This window comes from Eptesicus fuscus, chromosome 7 (genome assembly GCF_027574615.1).
Source record: "Eptesicus fuscus isolate TK198812 chromosome 7, DD_ASM_mEF_20220401, whole genome shotgun sequence".
NCBI classification, from domain to species: Eukaryota; Metazoa; Chordata; class Mammalia; order Chiroptera; family Vespertilionidae; genus Eptesicus; species Eptesicus fuscus.
Genome location: NC_072479.1, coordinates 4,534,569 through 4,556,129, shown reverse-complemented (window position 1 = coordinate 4,556,129; position 21,561 = coordinate 4,534,569). Strand labels below are relative to the sequence as shown.

The following is a 21,561-nucleotide window of genomic DNA, read 5'->3' as shown; positions in this document are numbered from 1 at the left end:
TCACTGCCTTAATGGTTCTCTAATGTATTTAAACTAATATTTTACAAAAATATTTTTGTACCCAGCTTTTTATTTCTTAGTGGCAATGTTATTTAAAACAGTAGTCCATCATAGCGAGAAGTAGAACTTTGAAATATTTAATCAAATATTTCAAACAGCCCTAGCTGGTTTGGCTCAATGGATAGAGCATCAGCCTGCAGACCAAAGGGTCCCGGGTTCAATCCGGTCAAGGGCACGTACTTTGGTTGCAGGCTCCTCTCCCGCCCAGTCCCTGGTCAGGGTTCATGCAGGAGGCCACCAATCGATGTGTTTCTCTCACATCAATGTTTCTTTCTCTGTCTTTCCCTCTCTCTTCCACTCTCCTTAAAAATCAACGGAAAAATATCCTCAGGTGAGGATTAACAAAAAAACAACAAGTATTTCAAACAGTATGCCTAACAACTGACATGTTCAGACCAGTTTCACCTACATGGTCCTGTTGATTCCAACTACAGTGTTGTGATCAACATACATACCTTGTATCCTTATTTCAAAGAGATTAAATAAACTCAGCTAGTAGAGGGAAGAGCTGAGATTCAAACCCAGATTCTCTGACTCCAAATCCTGTCTATTGTTAGACCTAGTGGCTGGCAGTAATAAGAATTCATGATGAATGATGGAAGCAACCATGAAAACTGATCATTCCTATTGGCACTTCAGATCATTCTCAAGTTCCCTTTCTCCTGTAAAATTAATTCCAGAATAAATCTCCTTCTCAATATCTAAAATTCCTAAGCTCCTTAATATGTAGGATAATTTAAAAGGTAATTATTCTAAAAATTATATTAACATTTCTCTAGTGATAAATCTATATTTTACACTTCTTTTCCAGTTTTCTATTATGTAGCTTAATCTGGATTCTATTAACTATGTTTCTTTCCCCTCTCCCCAAGATAACTGCTAAAATTCCAAGCACAGCAGTTACTAGACCTGTAGCTACTGGATATGGGGTAGGTTTTCTTAAGCTGAAAATATTAAGATGCTTTTTCTTATACATAAGTTCATTTTAGGCAGTCCTAAGCAATTTTGGCTATTTTTCAGTCCATGAACCAGATATATTTTCTATTTTGAATAGTTACAAACATTATAAAAATCTCATTTAATAGCTTTGAATATTCTAGTCATTTTGATTATAAATATGTCAGAAAACAGTTTATTACCTTTTCTATTTGTAAACCTTGTGTTTGTTGATCCACTTCCTTTCATTTTTTTACATAATATGACCAAATCTCATGTGTATTCCATTCATACATTTTATTTGAAGTTATATAATAAATATAATGTTTGTAATCTTTAAAAACTTACTAATTAATGCATTAAAAAGTAAAATTTAAGAAAAATTTCAAAGACATATATTTGGGCCTTGCTCTTATTTGAGATTTTTGGAGGAAGGATGCTATATAAAAATCCACAAAGGAAAATCTTTTATATGTTGCCCAAATTTGGATGTTTTAGCTTACATGAAATAATAGAGAAATGAGAGAATGAGGTGGGATATCATTTCCCAGTCCTTATGATAATATTTCTTAGAGGTCAGAAAAATGATTTCAGAACCGAGGTCCAGGGCAGTTGCCTTCATATTGTCCCTTTATATAAATGAAAAAAGTAGCCTTACCTATAAAACCCTAATATGCAAATAGACCGAATGGCGGAACAACCAAACAACCGAACAACCAGTTGCTATGACATGCACTGACCACCAGGGGGTGCGCACGGAACATGGTGGGCATTGGCAGCAGGTGGCAGAGCACAGAACATGGTGGGCATCGGACATAGCGGGATGGTGGAGCAGGTGAGCAGGGCTGCCAGACCAAGGTGGGGCGCCAGTCGCTGTCATTGGGGCGAGCCTCTGGTGGTTAATAAAAATTCTTTGCTCCCGCGCAGCACGGTCCCGCCCGGCGCTTGCACCTGCTGCCAGCACCAGCCCCACTCACCCCTCAGGGCTTCACCACCACCACTACCCCCCGACCCCCCACTCCTGAGGGGCGATCGGGACCAGCAGCCATATCTCACACCCGCTGCCAGCGACAGCCCCGCTTGCACCCGCTGCTGGCGCCCGGCGCGAGTCCTGATCGCTCAGCGCCGTCAGCGGGTGCGAGTGGCAGCTGCCGGCCCCAACGCCCCTGAGGGCTTTTCCACCTCCCCCTGCTCCTGAGGGGTGATTGGGGCAGTAGCCACCGCTTGCACCTGCTGCTGGTGCTGGCCCCAATCACTGGCAGACAGTGGACAAGAGGCTGCAGCGGGAGGGGCTGGGTGGGGGCACGAAGGATGGGCCGAGACCTGCCCCTGTGTCCACCGCAGCCTCGTGGCCCACACTTCCCTTTCAAGGTGCACGAATTCATGCACTGGGCCTCTAGTATATAATATAACTGTGTGTCATATGAAGCATGGTTTTATTAATCAGCCTATACATATATTACCCATAAACTTGGTTTTTGGTGATGTTTCAGAAAGGAGACAGCAAACATATTCTGTGAATGGCCAGGCGATTTAGGCTTTCCAGGTCAGAGAGTCTCTGTTGCAAGTACCGAGTCTGCATTCCTAGTACAGAAGCAGCCACAGATAGGTGTGGCTGTGTTCCAATGAAACTTTATTTACAAAGGCTGAGGGTTGTTTGCTGATGCCTACTTTAGAGTTTTACTGCTTGACCCTATGTCCTCAGATGATACATGGAAAAAATTATGTTTAAGTTAATTTACCAATAGAATGAAGAAAAAGTTATGAAAAACTTTTATAATTTAATTTATAAAATTAAGTGTAGATTTTTAAAAATTGTTTTAACTTAGTTTTCTGTTTACTAGTCCAAGACATCCCTGACATCATCAATGGGAAGACCAGTGACAGGGGCTATCCAGGTATCTCTGTCGTGTGGTTGTCCATTTGGGGCCTCTCTTGTGACTTAGAATATTACCAAAGCTTTCTTTTCTTTATTATATTATTTAAAATGTTAAAGGAGATATTACTGATATAATTACCCTGATTCTTTAAAGTGTGGGCTACAGATTGGACTTTTTGAAATCTTTGGAGTCAAAGTCTCTGGACTTACTGAAGTCTCAGATGAAATTCTACTGGGACATGAACTGATGGTTTGATTGTATGGTGTACCCTGGGACTCATTTTTCCTATGCTGTCATTTACAACCATGTCTTTGGTTTCTCTCATGGGCATAGAGGATACCAACCAAAAGTAGGGGAATAGCCAGCTTATCCTATCTAATAAAGAGGGTATATGCTAATTGACTGTCACGCCCTCACAAAGGTGGTGGTGCCCACAGCCAATAAAGAGGGAATATGCTAATTGACTGCCATGCCCTCACAAGATGGCAGCAACCACAGCCACAAGATAGAGGTGCCCAGTCCCCTCAGCCCCGCCTCATCCAGCTAGAGTCCCCCAGTCCCCTCAGCCCCACCTCACCCAGTCCCTGCAGCATCCAGCCTCATCCAGCCAGAGTCCTCCAGTCCCCTCAGCCCCACCTCATCCAACTGGAGTCCCCCAGTCCCCTCAGCCCCACAAGGGAAGGCAGTTGGGGGTGATCAGGCCAGCAGGGGAGGACAATTAGAGGCGATCAGGCTGGCAGGGGAGGGCAATTGGGGATGATCATGCCGGCAGGGAAGCAGTTAGGTGTCAATCAGGCTGGCAGGGGAGTGGTTAGGGGGCTATCAGGCTGGCAGGCAGCGTGGTTAGGGGCAATCAGGCAGGCAGGCAGGCAAGTGGTTAGGAGCCAGCAGTCCCGGATTGTGAGAGGGATGTCCCCCAAGGGGTTCCAGATTGGAGAGGGTGCAGGTTGGGCTGAGGGAAACCTCCCTCCTGTGCATGAATTTCGTGCACCAGGCCTCTAGTAGGCTATATAAGGTGCTGTGTAAAAATCTATGAGGTTTTTTATTTTTCTTTTAAATGGAGTAAGCCCAGTTAAATCAAGGAATTATAAATTTATAGGGGAGCCCTAGCCAGATTGGCTCAGTGGATAGAGCATCAGCCTGAGGACTGAAAGGTACCAGGTTTGAGTCTGGTCAAGGGCACATACCTTGATTCCAGTTGCAAGCTTGGTCCCTGGCTAACGAGTGAGGGAGGCAACCAATCGATGTGAACATCGATGTTTCTCTTTCTCTGTCTCTCTCCCTCCCTTGCACTCTCCCTAAAAATCAATAGAAAAATATCCTTGGATGAGGATTAAGAAAGAAAGAAAGGAGAGAGAGAGAGAAAGAAAGAAAGAAAGAAAGAAAGAAAGAAAGAAAGAAAGAAAGAAAGAAAGAAGGAGGGAGGGGGGAGGGGAGGGGAGGGGAGGGGAGGGGAGGGGGGAAGGAAAGAAAGAAAGAAAGAAAGAAAGAAAGAAAGAAAGAAAGAAAGGAAGGAAGGAAGAAAGAAAGGAAAAAGAAAGGAAGAAAAGAAAAAGAAAAGCATTTATAGGGGAAAATGAAAGTAGAGACAGTTGACATAGAGGAGCAGAAGTACAGAATTAAAAATTGCAGTTAGCCCTGGCCGGCATGACTCAGTGGTTAGAGCGTTGGCCTGTGAACTGATGTGTCTCAAGTTCGATTTCAGTCAAGGGCATATCCCTGGATTGCAGGTTCCCTGCCCCAGGGATGCAGGGCGAGTGCAGGAGGCAACCAATTGATGTAGCTCTCTGACATCGATATTTCTCTCTCTCTCCTCTCCCTCTTCCTTCTCCCTTCTGCTCTCTCTAAAATCAATGGAAAAAAAATATCCTCCAGTGAGGATTAACAAAAATTTAAAAAAAAATAAAAATTGCAGTTATGGCCAAAACCGGTTTGGCTCAGTGGATAGAGCGTCGGTCTGTGGACTGAAAGGTCCCAGGTTCGATTCCGGTCAAGGGCATGTACATTGGTTGCGGGCACATCCCCAGTAGGGGGTGTGCAGGAGGCAGCTGGTCGATGTTTCTCTCTCATCGATGTTTCTAGCTTTCTATCCATCTCCCTTCCTCTCTGTAAAAAATCAATAAAATATATTTTTAAAAAAATTGCAGTTATGTGTCATTTGCAGAACTCTAAGTACTTTTAAATTATTCCTATTTTTTTAAGGATGGAGTTACTAGACCTATGACAGCAGTGAGAGCAGCAGGTTTTACCAAAGCAGCTTTGAGAGGTTTGTCTCTATTAATTTTTTTTCGATCTTTTAATATTTTTTACTGTTTTTGTATGTGTAATTATTGTTACCATTTTAAATCTAACATGCCATTGATTATAAGGTGCGTCATTATTTTAAGTACCATAAGAAAGGAAAGAGGTGATGAAAATACTCTGCATCACAATTGGGGTGGTAGTTACACTGGCATGTAATTTGTCAAATTGTACTAAATTGTACATTAAATTTTTGTTTTATTTTTTATAAATTAGAGCTCATTTTAAAAAATTAAAGGTAAAAATATATGATAATGATTTTAAAATAAAATTATTAGGATAAAAATTAATGTTTTTATATAAATAAGGACAATTAAAAAGCCAATGCCAAGTTATTACTCATATGATTGATAATTTAGAGTTCATAATGGGAATAGATTACTGTGGGAGATGAGTAAATACTGAGAGAGCATTTCATTTTTGTTTTTTTGTTTTTATGTTAACACACAAGTTTATGTATGTTAAAAATCTCACCAATTTCTTTTTATACAAAATGTTTATGTAGACATAATAAATGTCCTGCCTATTTAATAAATAGGCAATCCAAGTCATTTAATAAATAACTAAATAACGTGTAAGGTTTCATATTTTCTTCCATTATGCTGGGTCACAGATTAAATATGACTCTGGAATTGTGTCTCAGGTTCTGCATTTGACCCCCTTGGACAGTCAAGGGGCCCTGCTCCTCCTTTGGAAGCCAAGAACGAAGATAGGTATGTAAGTCCTTATGCTGTTGTTTTATTGTTGCATCTTTAAATTTTTTCCAAGTAAGTATTTTAAAAGTTTGTGTCACTAAAATAGTAATTACAATACCATCCCTAGTTCTTGGAATTAGCAAAAGAATCAAGCCTAATAAAAATAGCCATGTGTATCCTATATAATTTTATTATTTTACTAGAGGCTTGGTGCACAGGTGAGATCCCTCGGCATAGCCTGCAGGGATCGGGCCAAAACCAGCAGTCGAGCACCGCCTGCAGCTCCTGCCTGCGGCTCCTGCTCATTCCGGCCCCACTGCACCTGCTGCCGCCACTGCTCAATAGGCTTGCTGCCGCTCCGCTGTGGTCTCCGGGCTGCAGTGGCCACCATGAGCTCTGCGTCTGGTGCCCTTTGGTCAGCTGAGAGGCGCTCCAGCTGTGGGAGCGCACTGACCACCAGGGGGCAGCTCCTGCGTGTAGCTCAGTGTGAAATTATGGACAATGATACTCATTTCTCATAATTGAAGTGCCATTAATAATAATAAAAAGTGTAAGAAACGGGAATGAAACAGCATACTGGACTCTCTGAAGTCCTTGAAAACAATATCAGTGAATAATTATCCATAATTCATTTCAACATTCTTTAATATAACTACAAGTCAGAAAATAACCATTCTTCCTAATAATGTGTGTACACATCAGAAGCTTTGGGTTTTGGAATTAATTACATGATGAAAAGGTTGTAGAGAACTGTCTCATCGATTATATGACTGTTGGTCAGTGTGTGTCATAGCGACTGGTCGACCGGTTGTTCTGGTTGTTCTGCCGTTCAGTCACTAGGCTTTTATTATGTAGGATATAGATTTGACTTGAAGATATATCTAATTTTTATGGAGCCCAATATTGATTCTCTTGAAGGTCAAATAGGGTTGTAAATGTAATAAGATATGCTTATTTTAAAATAATATTTCAATGAAAAGAATTAAGAGAACATACAAGAAGTTAGTTTGTCATATCAGTATTGAGAAATTTCATTTTTATTGAATTAACTTAGTTTTGTGCCAATAGTTAGAAAGTAGCCAAAACTATGGTATAGATTCAGCTGTATATACGTACTAGTATCTAGGTACATTGATGTCTACATTTTACAAATAGTTTTACAATCAAACACTTACTGAGTATTCAGTGTGTGCCAGGCATTTTGCAGTGCAATACATAAATGAAGACTGAGCGATTATTATCATTCATAGAGAATATAAACCATAGAGATCTTGACTTGGTAGCACTAATAAATTGCAGGACTGAGATTTGAATTCAGACTATTTCCAGAGCTCATACTATTAACCACTATACTGTTTTGTTTCTATATAGTAGATGTTATTAAACTGTAATTCTTAAATCCAGTATTTGAGCTATTGTGTAAATTACATAATTTCCATTTTCAACTAACAAGGAACCTCTATAGAAAACCAGTTTAACCCTAGACAATTTGGCTCAGTGGTTAAGGATTGAAGGGTCTCAGGCTTAATTCTGGTCAAGGGCACATACCTGGGTTGCAGGCTCCATCTCCGGCCCTAAGTCGGGCCCATGCAGGAGGCAACAATCTATGTGTCTTTCTCACATCAACGTTGTTCTCTCTCTGTCTCTCCCCCTTCCTAAAAATCAATGGAAAAAATACCCTCGGGTAAGGATTAACAAATAAATAAAATAAAGTAAAACCAGTTTATTTTGTATCCTAGTTAATGACAGCATGTCTGCTAATAAAACTGTTTTTTAAAATATCATTCTGGAATCCTTTTAGCTGCTAACAACAGAAGAGAACATTTATTATATTATTAACAGGAAATCTGGTGGAATGGCAGTTCTAGAGATGGTTAATTTAACTTCCCAGTAGCATCAGTCCTGGTTCAGCTTCCCTCTGATTCTCTTGGCTTTTCTCAAGAGCCTACCCATCTGTACGATGCCAAGAGTGCCATTACAGAGTTCAAAACTTTCAGAATGAGAACATTGATAAAGCCTAGCTGGAGTTAAGAAAGTTCCAGTCTCGGGTCCCTTTTAAAAAGCAAAGCAAAGAAAATCTTTCCAAGGCCCTCTACCCCAAGAAGATTGTTTTCACTTTTCATTGGCAGAAAAGCATCACTTTTCTAAACATTTGACAACAGAATGAGATTTGACAAGTGTAGATCCAGGGGGTGGGTGCAGGCTCGTGTGTGGGTAGGTTTCCAGCACTGTCTGCATAAAGCACTGTGTGCATACAGAGTCAAGTTTTGGCATTTGATAAGGACATAGAGTATCTTCATAGAATTCTTTTACAGAGTTTTGCTTTAAAATTTTACATTGATATTTCAGGTTTAATAACAAACTGTTGGCAACCAGAAAATAGATTTCTATACTTCATTATAACCTTTATGAAATCACCATCTGTTATGCTCATTGCTCAGTTAGAATTTTGCAGATCTTTGTAAACTCATAAAATTTGTATCCTACCTGATGAAATTTGTAGGCACGTTCCACTGAAGAACATGATTCTATAGACAAGGCTATGCTGTTAAATTTATTCCTGTATTCTTTTTTTTATATCCCATAAATACAACGTGTTCCAATATACTCACAGTAAAATTTTATCTAGGCACTGTTGTGCATTCAGAGTGTTGTGGTATTTTGCTGGAAGAAAATAAGAGCAAAAAGAAATTAATGTCATTTTTGAACGGTGACTGATTTGAGGTACTGTGTTTGCTACTAATCGAGTCGGGGTTTTTAAACTTCTCACCTTGTTAGAAAGCTTCTCTTCAGTACCTATCTGGTAGTTAATAATAAGTATTATATTATCTCTTTTATGGGGAGCTTCGGTTTTCCTAACCACTAGGTAAAGTTTCCATTTGCCAAACATCTGAAAAAAGGATCTGCTTTTTTCTTGGGGATAATAATACAATAGTGTGGCTCTTAGATTTACCTTACTGGGTTTAAATCCTGGTACTCTAACTTTCTAGCTGTGTGGTTTTGAGCATAGCACTTAACTTTCTAAACCTCAGTTTCCCTCAGTAAAAAGAATAATGAGCCGAAACCGGTTTGGCTCAGTGGATAGAGCGTCGGTCTGCGGACTGAAAGGTCCCAGGTTCGATTCCGGTCAAGGGCATGTACATGGGTTGCGGGCTCATCCCCAGTAGGGAGTGTGCAGAAGGCAGCTGGTCGATGTTTCTCTCTCATCGATGTTTCTAACTCTCTATCCCTCTCCCTTCCTCTCTGTAAAAAATAAATAAAATATAAAAAAAAAAGAATAATGATAATACTTATCTGTGATTATGATGATTAAATGCCATGATCAGGGTAAAGCATGTAGCTCAGTGTGAAATTACACTTATGCTAAGTAAATGTTAGCTATTTTTACATTTATTCTGAATAGTTATATAATTCTTAAAAACAGTAGTATATTTGCTCCTTAATGCCATTTATACGTTTCTCTTATCTATGACCTATTCTTCACATTTAAAAGCACATTAAAAGTAAATTACATTTTAGTATATATCATTAGAGGTTGAATGATTACCTGCTTTCTTCTTTAATAGTCCAGAAGAAAAGATTAGACAGTTAGAGAAGAAAGTAAATGAGTTGGTCGAAGAAAGTTGTATTGCCAACACTTGTGGAGACTTAAAACTGGTAAGTTTATAACTAACAGGACTCAGGATTATGAAGTGTGTGTGTGTGTGTGTGTACGTGTGTGTGTGTGTGTGTATATCTGGTTTTGTATGTGCACGTGTGTGTGTGTGTGTGTACGTGTTTGTGTGTGTGTGTATCTGGTTTTGTATGTGCACAGTTATGAAGTGTGTATATATGTGCACACATACAAGCATATGTATAGAGAAATATTTTTGTTTTGCTGTTGACTGGCCTTAGAGTTTTCACTGAGGAAATTATTTGTTTGTTGGGAATCCTACTCTGCTTCTTTTAAAATTATTAAATATTTTCTTTTAATTTGCTTTTGTTCAATTACTTTGACTGTTATACTATATAAATATAATTTCTGTGACTTTAGTTATTGGGTTAATGACTACCCTTAGGAAAAAATGTTCAATATGAAAAGCTACTTTTGTTGCTTATAGAACTGGTGCCTTTTTAATCTAGTTCTAAAAAGCAAAAATCCCCTGTTGGATTAATCTGTTTGTAGTTAGTCTCAGTGGAATAGAAGGTTCCTGGCATTCTAAGTAGAGAGCCAAACTAAGCATCTGCCATAACATTGAGTAGCAGTTATCCTGTGACTTGTCTAGATTTGGGGCATCCCAGAAACCCAAACAAATCCATCTAAATTCCTATCTCACGAGATAGAATTAAAATATCCAAAGATTCATGAGTTGGGAGGAAAAAAGGAAATCAAAGACATGATAGTGAGCTCCAGTTTAAATAAATGGATGGGTTCTTTGGTTGTCAAGGGGAGTTTGTGGTGAGGGTTCCCGGGCTGTGGGCATCCAGGATTGGATATGGCATCCAGCCCAGCTACATGCAGGTGTTTCCCAAATGCACACATACTCGGAATGAATGTTCAGGTGTATACTTGATTTCAGGCCTTAGAAAAGGCAAAAGACGCAGGAAGAAAAGAGAGAGTGCTGGTGAGACAACGTGAGCAGGTGACAACTCCAGAAAACATCAATCTGGATTTAACTTACTCAGTAAGTATGAAATACCTGTTGAGTAAAATTATTTTGGCTACGATTGGTAGATTCCAGAAGTCTTTTATCTTTCATATTTCTTGTATCCTTTTGTTTTTAAAATTTTATTGAATCTCAGATGCTTAGAATTAGATTAATGATAATCTTTTTTTGAACAAGAGTTCAGGAGACACCCTTGTCTTTGGTCTGTGTGAAGATCTTTTTTTGAACTTTATTTATTGATTGATTTGAAAGAAAAAAAATATTGATTTGTTGTTCCATTCAAAATATTGATTTATTTTTGTACCCATTGGTTGATTCTTGTATGTGCCCTGACTGGGGATCCAACCTGCAACCTTTGTGTATTGGGATCACACTCTAATCAACTGAGCTACCTAGCCTAGCCAGGGCAAAGATCATTTTTTTTAATTTAGTTTTTTGATTAGTTGTTTTTAATAACTTAGTAAGTGCTTACCAGCCAATGACTGTTTCTTGAAGACTGCTGATATTTATGCTCTGTTCGGTGTGGTTACTTTAATGAGATTCTGATGTGGACTTTTTGGCCTGTGAATTTCAAGAACTTCAAATGAGGCAAATAAGACAATGTTCTGTGAAGGTAGTAAAAAAAAACAACAACTAATTTCTAGCAAAATTTCTTTAATTCTGAAAAGACATTTCCTTGATGTTGATAGGGCTGTTTAAAAGGGTATATTTTTAATGGGAAAATCATCATATGTCAAACACATGGAAAAAAGTACATTAGAAATAAGAATTTTTAGATGTTTACTATTTGTAGCTAATATTTTTTAATTCCATGATCAATTTATAATGATCATTTTTTCCTATCCTCTAGAAAGATAATTTACAGTAACTTAATAACAAGTTATAATTTTGCATGTAGAGGATCACTATTCAAATAAAGGTTTAAGATATTCCTACATGAAGTTTAATTTATTTTTATGAAGATAATTTGGTTCACTATTTTGCTTATTCCTTTTATCACTGGCAACATTAAGAAGACACAGTTATTCTTTGTAGGTCTTCCTGAGATTAATGGATGGCAAATACTATCTAAAATAGAAAGAATACATAGAAAATTAATGTAAAATTCAGAGATCAGCCTTACCTATCTGAATGTTCTGGTTCATTTGGAATGCAAAATTTTCTTTCTACTTCATTTCCTAATTGGTTAGGTGTCTTGATATGAGCAGCTAACTTTGTTATATGACTTTAATCTCTAGAAAGATTATAGGCAAAAGGGGCCTAAATGGTCATTGTGTATCTTTTTGCAATATTTTCCTTCCTTAGGTTCTTTTCAACTTGGCCAGTCAATATTCAGCTAATGAAATGTATGCTGAAGCACTAAACACATATCAAGTTATAGTGAAAAATAAGATGTTTATCAATGCAGGTAGGTGTTTATAGTCAGTTTGTCTAGTAAGTATAGTTCTTTTGTAGTGTTCATTTATGTTTCCTCCCTGTACGGTTTCTTACAATGAAGTGACTTATGCTCTAAAACAAATTTGTATTTATATAGAGGTATCCTGCTTAAAAATACTATTTATATTAAAATCCACACAAATGCAAATTAGGAAATACAGCTGGTATGAGGTATATAACCTAATAGTAAACAAAAAATGTGTTCTGTCATTGCAAGTAGAATGAGCTATAGCAACCCCATCAAGTGTGCTTCCCCTGGTATAATTCATCCCCAAGAGTTTGTAGTTTATATCTAGCATGTACATTGTGTAAAATTTGGTAGCAGTATTAAAGTTTATTAATATCATTTTCTTGAATATCATATTAAAATGTGTGTAGCATTATTGGGTCTAATTTTAAAGTCCCATATTTTTCTTAGAAGAACACAACTCCAATTTTCTAATGTAAACCAGTTGTTTTCTAGTTGTATTTTTAAGGAATCCACTGTCTTAATTGGATACACAATTAATTAGTGTGTGGATACATGAAAATAGTATGACTATTTTTCAAGAGAGAATTTTAGGTAATGCCTGAACCTTTATAACTTGATAAGAGCTTCAAAGAATATGAATTAAGGTTATCTAAAATATCATAGAAAAATGAAAAACATAGAATATTATATATTCCTTTTTTTTTAAATTAGGAAGATTGAAAGTGAATATGGGAAATATTTATTTAAAGCAAAGAAATTATTCCAAAGCCATTAAATTCTACCGAATGGCATTAGATCAAATTCCAAGTGTCCATAAAGAAATGAGGTGAGTTTACATAATGATAACTTTGTAAAATTTTGTTATTTTCAGAAACAAGATAACTCTTCTGACCTGTTGTCAGTAGGTTGAACGTTTTGAGGTATTTGTACAGGAGTAGTATTAGATTTATGTGATGTCTGTTCTTGCGCACATTTGTATAATGACAAGTTAAAGGTTAAAGGCATAATATGTGATCAATTGAAATAAAACTAGACTATTTGGCCTATATAGGTGATAATCACCAAATGCAGCTAACTGCCAACACAAAATCGAAACTTAGTCCTTTAGGACATATCAGACTCTATAGAGTGCAAGGCTAGAAATTCAGACCCCCCTGGCATTCGTGCTATGGATTGAGAGTAAAATCATGGGAGGAAGGGATTGCTTCTGAATCTGAGAAGATAGGGTTAGAGGGGGGAAATTGGGATACTTTCTATTCCTATAATATTTCAAGAACATAGTAAATTACCTTATGGTCTGGTAATAAATGTAGGAACCTATGTTCCCAGGATATTTACTGGTCATAATTTCCCCTAGGCCCAGTACTCTCCCTCTGTGAAACGTAATTATTTGTAAATGCCACCTTCCATGATAATTTGTTTTTAATTGTGCACAATATCTTATCACCATCAGTAAATATTTGGCTTATAAAACAGTACCCTTGAAGTACTTTTAACCCAGGTGATACCAAGAATTTGAGCTTTTTAGAAGATGTATTTAGATATAATATCAGACAGAATATAATAAGTGCTTACTAATCAGGAATCAAGAGGTGCTGTAGTGCCCTAGTTAGTGTGTTCTGTGGTTAGAGCATCGGCCCAAGCACCAAAGGATCACCAGTTTGATTCCCAGTCAAGGGCACATACCTGGGTTGCAGGTTGCATCTCCAGCTTCAGTCAGGCCTGTGCAGGAGGCAATCAATCAGTGTTTCTCTCTCACATAGATGTTTCTCTCTCTCTTTTATCCCTCCCTCGTTCTCTCCCTCCTTCTTTTCTACTTTCTTCAAATTAACAACAAAAAAGAGGTGATATAGTAATTAAGTTGAGGGAATAATTATTAAGAACAAGAATAGTCAGTAAAAGTATTATGAAGGAGGTGTACTTGAGATAGGTGACTTAAGTGAAGAGGATGAAAGGGGAAACATTCCAGACAAAAGGAACAACATAGAAGAGTCAGGCAAATCAATGTTCATGATCTGGTCAGAGAATTATGAATGAATGAATGTAGTTAAAACAGAGGGATTATGTTGAGAAGTAGTTAGAAATAAAATGAGATCATGGCCTTTAAAATGTCTATAATCAAAAGACAGGCAATAATATTACTGAAGAGATGTGGAGAAATCGGAAACCTCATACATTGGCGATTTAAAATGGTATAGCCACTTCGGAATATAATTAGGCAATCTCTTAAAAAGTTAAACATGGGTTTACTATATGACCAGTGGTACTGTATGTACCACTCTTAGGTATATACGCAAGAAAGTGAAAACATGTCACAAATGATCCTATGTGAATGTTCATGCAACATCATTCATAATCACCAAAAGAGGAACAATCAATATCCATCAACTAGGCTATGGATGAATGAAACATGGTGTATTCGTACTATGGAATACTATTTTACAATATAAAAGGATTGAAGTGCTGACACATACTACAATATCAGGAACCTTTAAAAGATTCTGCTGATAGTAAAAAAACTTCCAACAAACCAAAGCCCTGGACCAGACAGTTTCACAGGGGAGATTTATCAAACATTCAAGAGGAAATAAAACCTATCTTCCGCAGACTATTCCAAAAAATTCAAGAGGAAGGAGCACTTCCAAGCTCTTTCTAAGAAGCCAGCATTACCCTAATCCCCAAACCAGATAAAGACAATACAAAGAAAGAGAATTACAGGCCAATATCCCTCATGAACATAGACGCCAAAATCCTCAACAAAATTCTAGCAAATCGAATCCAGCATTACATTAGAAAGATCATACACCATGACCAAGTGGGATTTATTCCGGGGATGCAAGGATGGTACAATATCCGCAAATCAATAAATGTGATATACCACATAAACAAGCTGAGAGATAAAAATCATATAATCATATCCATTGATGCAGAAAAAGCATTTGACAAAATCCAACACCATTTCTTGATAAAAACTCTCAGCAAGGTGGGAATAGAAGGATCATACATCAACATAATAAAAGCCATATATGACAACCCCACAGCCAACGTCATACTCAATGGGCAAAAACTAAAACCATTTCCCCTAAGAACAGGAATAAGACAGGGATGCCCACTCTCACCACTCCTGTTCGACATAGTACTGGAAGTACTAGCCAAGCGATCAGACAAGAAGAAGAAATAAAAGGCATCCAAACTGGAAAAGAAGTAAAACTGCCCTTATTTGCAGATGATATGATATTGTACATAGAAAACTCCAAAGACCATCGAAAAACTACTAGACTTAATAAATGAATTTGGCAATGTAGCAGGATACAAAATTAACACCCAGAAGTCTATGGCTTTTCTATACACCAATAATGAACTCACAGAAAGAGAAACTAAAAAAGCAATCCCATTTACCATTGCAAAAAAAAATTTTTAAGGTACCTAGGGCAGGGGTCCTCAAACTTTTTAAGCAGGGGGCCAGTTCACTGTCCCTCAAACTGTTGGAGGGCCGGACTGTAGTTTAAAAAAAAACTATGAACAAATTCCTATGCACACTGCACATATCTTATTTTGAAGTAACAAAACAAAACGGCAAAAACGCCCGCATTTGGCTCGCGGGCCGTAGTTTGAGGACACCTGACCTAGGAATAAACTTAACCAAGGAGACAAAGGACCTGTACTCAGAAAATTTCAGGATGCTAAAAAAAAGAGATAGAGGAAGACATGAACATATGGAAGAATATACCATGTTCATGGATTGGTAGAATCAACATCATTAAAATGTCCATACTACCCAAAGCAACCTATAAATTCAACACAATCCCTATTAAAATACCAACAGCATATTTCAAAGACCTAGAACAAATTCTCCAAAAATTCATCTAGAATAAAAAAAGACCCTGAATAGCTGCAGCAATCTTGAGAAAGAACAGCAATATTGGAGGGATCACAATACCAGATATCAAGCTATATTACAAAGCCACTATTCTCAAAACTGCCTGGTAATGGCACAAGAACAGACATATAGACCAGTGGAACAGACCAGAGAACCCAGAAATCAACACAAGCCAGTATGCTCAATTAATTTTTGACAAAGGAGACAAGAGCATACAATGGAGACAAGACAGTCTCTTCAATAAATGGTGTTGGGAAAATTGGACAGATACTTGCAAAAAAATGAAACTAGACCACCAACTTACACCATACACACAAAAAAACTCAAGCCCTAACCGGTTTGGCTCAGTGGATAGAGCATTGGCCTGTGGACTGAAAGGTCCCAGGTTCGATTCTGGTCAAGGGCATGTACCTTGGTTGTGGGCACATCCCCAGTAGGAGGTGTGCAGGAGGCAGCTGATCAGTGTTTCTCACTCATTGATGTTTCTAACTCTCTAGCCCTCTCCCTTCCTCTCTGTAAAAAATCAATAAAAAATAAATAAACTCAAAATAGATAAAGACTTAAACATAAGATGGGAAACCATAAAAATCTTAGAAGAAGCCATAGGCAGCAAAATAGCAGACATTTGTTGTAACAATATCTTTTTAAAAAAATATATATTTTATTGATTTTTTTTTTTACAGAGAGGAAAGGAGAGGGATAGAAAGCTAGAAACATCGATGAGAGAGAAACATCGACCAGCTGCCGCCTGCACACCCCCTACCGGGGATGTGCCCGCAACCAAGGTACATGCCCTTGACCGGAATCGAACCTTGGACCCTTCAGTCCACAGACCGACGCTCTATCCATTGAGCCAAACCGGTCTCGGCTGTTGTAACAATATCTTTACCCATACAGCTCCTAGGGCAATGGAAACTAAAGAGAAAATAAACAAATGGGACTACATCAAAATAAAAGGCTTCTGCACAGCAAAAGAAACCATCAACCAAACCACAAGAAAGCCCACTGCATGGGAGAACTTATTTGTCAGTGTTTTCTCCGATAAGGGTTTCATCTCTAACATTTACAGAGAACTCATACCACCTAACAAAAGGAAGATAAACAATCCACTCAAAAAATGGGCAACAGACTTAAATAGATACTTTTCAAAAGAGGACATTCAGAAAGCCAAGAGACACATGAAAACATGCTCAAAGTCGCTAATCATCTGAGAGATGCAAATCAAAACAACAATGAGGTACCATCTCACACCTGTCAGAATGGCCATCATCAAAAATGAGAAGTGCTGGAGAGGATGCAGAGAAAAAGGAACCCTCCTTCACTGCTGGTGGGAATGCAGACTGGTGCAGCCAGTGTGGAAAACAGTATGGCGTTTCCTCAAAAACTTAAAAATGGAACTGCCATTTGACCCAGGAATACCACTTTTAGGAATATATCCTAAGAAAACAGAAACACCAATCAGAAAGAATATATGCAGCCCTTTGTTCTTAGCAGCACAATTTACAATAGCTAAGATCTGGAAACAGCCTAAGTTTCCATCAGCAGATGAATGGATTAGAAAACTGTGGTACATCTATACAGTGGAATACTATGCTGCTGTAAAAAAGGAATTCTTACCATTTGCAACAGCATGGATGGAACTGGAGAGCATTATGCTAAGTGAAATAAGCCAGTCAGTGAAAGATAAATACCACATTTATCTCACTCCTTTGTGGAATATAAAGAACATCATAAATTGTTGAGCAAAAATAGATAGAGGCAAAGAAGCATCAAACAGACTGTCAAACTACAGCGGGAAGGTAGGGGAGGATTGGGGTGGGTAAGAGATCAAAGGACTTGTATGCATGCATATAAGCACAACCAACAGATGCAAGACACTGGAGGTGGTGGGGAGGGCAAGTGCCAGTGGGTAGAGGAGGCCGGGGGGAGGTCAATGGGGAGAAAAAAAAGGAAGACATGCACTACTATTTGTAATACCTTAAACAATAATATAAAATTTAAAAAAAAAGATTCTGCTGATTGAGAGACATCAACACAAAAATGTCACCTTTGTATGAGTCCATTTATATGCAGCATCTAGAAAAGGCAAATCCAGAGACAAAGAAAGGAGGTTAGGGCCCTGGCTGGGTAGCTCAGTTGGTTGGCACATACAAGAATTAAACAATAAATGCATAAATAAGTGAAGCAATAAATTGATCTCTCTCTCTCTCTCTCTCTCTCTCTCTCTCTCTCATAAAAGAAAGGAGGTTAGTGTTGCCCATGGCTGGAGGTGATAATGGGAGTAACCGCGGATGGGCACAGGTTTTCTTTTTGGGGTGATGGAAATTACTTAATAAGAGGATAATTGTAGTTCCACAACTGTATGAACATCGTAGTAATCATTGAAGCAAATACTGAAAACAAATAAATTTTATGATATGAGCCTCAGTTAAAGCTTTAGGAAAACAAAGCAAAAAAATCAAGTAGAATAGAAATGAAGGGAACTATCTGTGGAGTGTGACTACTGTACTGAGGAGTTCAGACTTAAAGCTGATCCCTGTTTATTTCTCTTTAGGATTAAAATTATGCAGAACATTGGAGTTACATTTATTAAAACCGGCCAGTACTCTGATGCCATTAATTCATTTGAGCACATAATGAGCATGGCACCAAACCTGAAGGCTGGCTTCAACCTCATTCTCAGTTACTTTGCTGTTGGAGATCGAGAGAAAATGAAGAAGGCTTTCCAAAAACTGATTGCTGTTCCATTAGAAATTGATGAAGATGATAAATACATTTCACCAAGTGTGAGTATGAGGAAGACTGGTAGCCAGCTCTTGGTTTTCCATGCTTTTGTTTCCAGAAATGAAAAAGTTGGAGTGGATGACTTAGGTTTCTCCCAGCCCTGTATTAATGTATTTTAATTAAGTTTAATTAATGCATTTTCATTTATTATTTAAATTAGCTTGAGAATGGAACTCCATTGAAATAGGGGTAGAAAGTATGGTTAAAACAGACTGTGCAGTTTCAGTCAGAAAAAAATATATATTAGGAAAAACAAGATTATGTGCCAGGAATCTGTAATACTCTCAAGAGTAAAAATAAAATTTAAAAAAAGAGCAATAGCCTTGGCCAGTGTTGGTCAGTGGTTAGAGCGTTGGCCCAGTCGCAGGTTCGATTCCCAGTCAACAGCATGTACCTGGGTTTCAGATTCGATCCCCACCCCTGGTTGGGGCATTGTGGGAGGCAACCAATCAATGTGTCTCTCACATCAGTGTTTCTCTCTCCCTTCCTTCCACTCTCTCCAAAAATCATGGAAAAAATGTCCTTGAGTGAGGATTAACCAAAAAAGAAAAAAAGAAAAGAAAAGAAAGAAAAAGAGTAATATAAAGCCTTTTAATTGTTTCTTTAGTTGAGCAGAGGGAACTTAAACCATATGTGCTAAATACATAAAGAATGAAAATAAGTAATTCCTCATCCTTACTCATAGAATTCAGCATAATACAAAAACCATATTTTCAAAGACCTGAGCAGATACTATATAAAGTGAAAAGGAAAAAAAAAAAACCAAACAAGTGAAAAATACTGATATACACTCATGCTTGAACATAACCTGGAAGGAAGTATACCAAAATAGACACTGTATTTTCTGGAATAAGATTCTTTTTCTTTTTTTGTTAATAATATTCATATTCTTTTTATTTTATTTTTTAAAATCTTTACAGATGTCCCTCTCTTTTTCCCCTTTTCCCCCCCGCTCTACCCAATTCCCACCCCACGCCAGGCCTTCACCACTTTATTGTCTGTGTCCATAGTTAATGCATATCCTATATAATAAAAGGCGAATCGACCAAGTGGCAGAACGACTGGTCGCTATGATGAGCACTGACCACCAGGGGGCAGACGCTCAACGCACGAGCTGCCCCCTGGTAGTCTGTGCATTCCCAAAGGAGGAGCACTGCTCAGCCAGAAGCCCTGAGCTGGGCTCACGGCTGGCAAGCACAACGACGGTGGTGGGGGCCTCCCAGCACTAAGGATGTCCATCAGTTGGACATCCCCTGGGCTCTCAGACTGCGAGAGGGTGCAGGCCAGGCTAAGGGACCCCCGAGTGCGTGAATTTCATGCAGTGGGCCTCTAATCCTACCTTATAATAGAGAAACATGCAAATTGACCGCACCTCCGCTATGCCCATGATTGGGCCTGCGAGAGGCTGGGGGCGGGACTCTGGGTGGCCTATCCAGCCATTGAGAAGACCAAGATGGCGGCGCCCAATCCTCTTAATTCCGGGGGTCCCCGGCGGCAATTGCCACCCGGGCGGGCGTGTCCCGGCTGAGCCAGGTGCTCCCTGGGGTCCTGGGCCGCGATCGCCACCCAGGGGGGCGTGTCCGGGCCGAGCCAGGCGCTCCCGGGGGTCCCGGGCCGCGATTGCCACCCGGGGGGGTGTGTCCGGGCCAAGCCAGGCGCTAATGGGCCTCGCTCAGGCGGCCTTCACACTTCAGAGGCAGTGACTACTGCTCCTGCCTGGACCCAAAACCAAGCTCGCTACACCCTGCCCCATGGCAGAGCATGCCTAGGCAGTGAGTGGGAAGCCTTCCACCTGCTTCGGAGAAGGGGGGGCAGTAAAGAATGGGGGGAGAGGAAAGAATGTGGAGCATTCGCAATGAAGAGGTGCTTGAGAAAGAGGCTCGGAAGCCTGACTGGAAGGTTTGTTCTGTTTGCTGGGCCGCTGCCCCTTAGGAAGCGCAAAGAGCATGGCTCTGAGGGCTTCCTGTGTGCTGAGTCAAGGTCCACAGCCAACTGGAATTGGCCTCAGTTTCCTGGTCTGTAAAATGGATGGAGCGTGTCCCAGTGCCTTCACTGAGCTTTGATGGCCAATTGAGATACTATATAAAGAAAATGAGGGAAGAAGTGAGAAAGAAAAGGAAGGACAAAAAAAAAAAAACAAAAGAAAGATTGAAAGGAACCTGTAAACCCATTGTCACTTAAATAGGGAATATAGTCAGTAGTGTTGTAATGATGGTATGATGCCAGGTGGGTACTAGAAATATCGGGGAACACTTTGTAAAGTATATGATTGTCTAACCACTATTCTGTAACTAATATAAAACCTGAAACCAATACAAAATAATGTTGAATGTAAAGAAATGAAAATTGAAGTGAAATTTTTATAAATTTCAAAGTTTAAATAAAAGCTGTAAAGGAAGGAAGGGGAGAATAAAAAGTGTTTTTCATTTTGCCACTTCATTAAAAAGACAGTTGTCTTTATGTGGTGCTTTTATACTTTTCTAAGTCATTATCTCATTTTAATTTCCGGGCAACTTAAAGACAAGATAAGTATTCCCTCCACTATTCAAAGAAAGGAAATCTTGGTGTCTGGTCCTAATGATTCAATCGTCAAGCCCTTATTGTAAAGCAGGGTTAGTAAAATTTTCTGTGCAGGGTCATATCTATACTAATAAAAGCCTTGGGGGTGATCAGGCCAGCAGGGGAGGGTATTTGGGGGCAATCAGGCCCACAGAGGAGCAGTTAGGGGTCAATCAGGCCAGCAAGGAAGCAGTTAGGGGGCAATCAGGCAGGTAGGTGAGTAGTTAGGAGCCAGCAGTCCCGGATTGTAAGAAGGATGTCCAACTGCAGGATTAGGCCCGATTCCACAGGAATCGGGCCTAATCCTGCAGTTGGACATCCCCCGAGGGGTCCCATATTAGAGAGGGTGCAAGCTGGGCTGAGGGACACCCTCCCCAGTGCATGAATTTCGTGCACCGGGCCTCTAGTATGT

General features: G+C 39.1%; 1 protein-coding gene across 1 annotated transcript in view; it reads left to right on the top strand.

Annotated features, from left to right (window-relative positions):
* IFT88 (intraflagellar transport 88) overlaps positions 1–21,561 on the top strand; it is a 203,627-nt gene that overhangs the window by 35,887 nt on the left and 146,179 nt on the right. Inside the window, exons 4-12 of the mRNA XM_054718696.1 lie at positions 933–989; positions 2,841–2,894; positions 5,079–5,142; positions 5,821–5,890; positions 9,439–9,529; positions 10,432–10,536; positions 11,824–11,926; positions 12,638–12,752; positions 18,361–18,592. Of these exons, the coding sequence (XP_054574671.1) occupies positions 933–989; positions 2,841–2,894; positions 5,079–5,142; positions 5,821–5,890; positions 9,439–9,529; positions 10,432–10,536; positions 11,824–11,926; positions 12,638–12,752; positions 18,361–18,592 (891 nt within the window). The remainder of the gene's footprint in view (positions 1–932; positions 990–2,840; positions 2,895–5,078; positions 5,143–5,820; positions 5,891–9,438; positions 9,530–10,431; positions 10,537–11,823; positions 11,927–12,637; positions 12,753–18,360; positions 18,593–21,561) is intronic.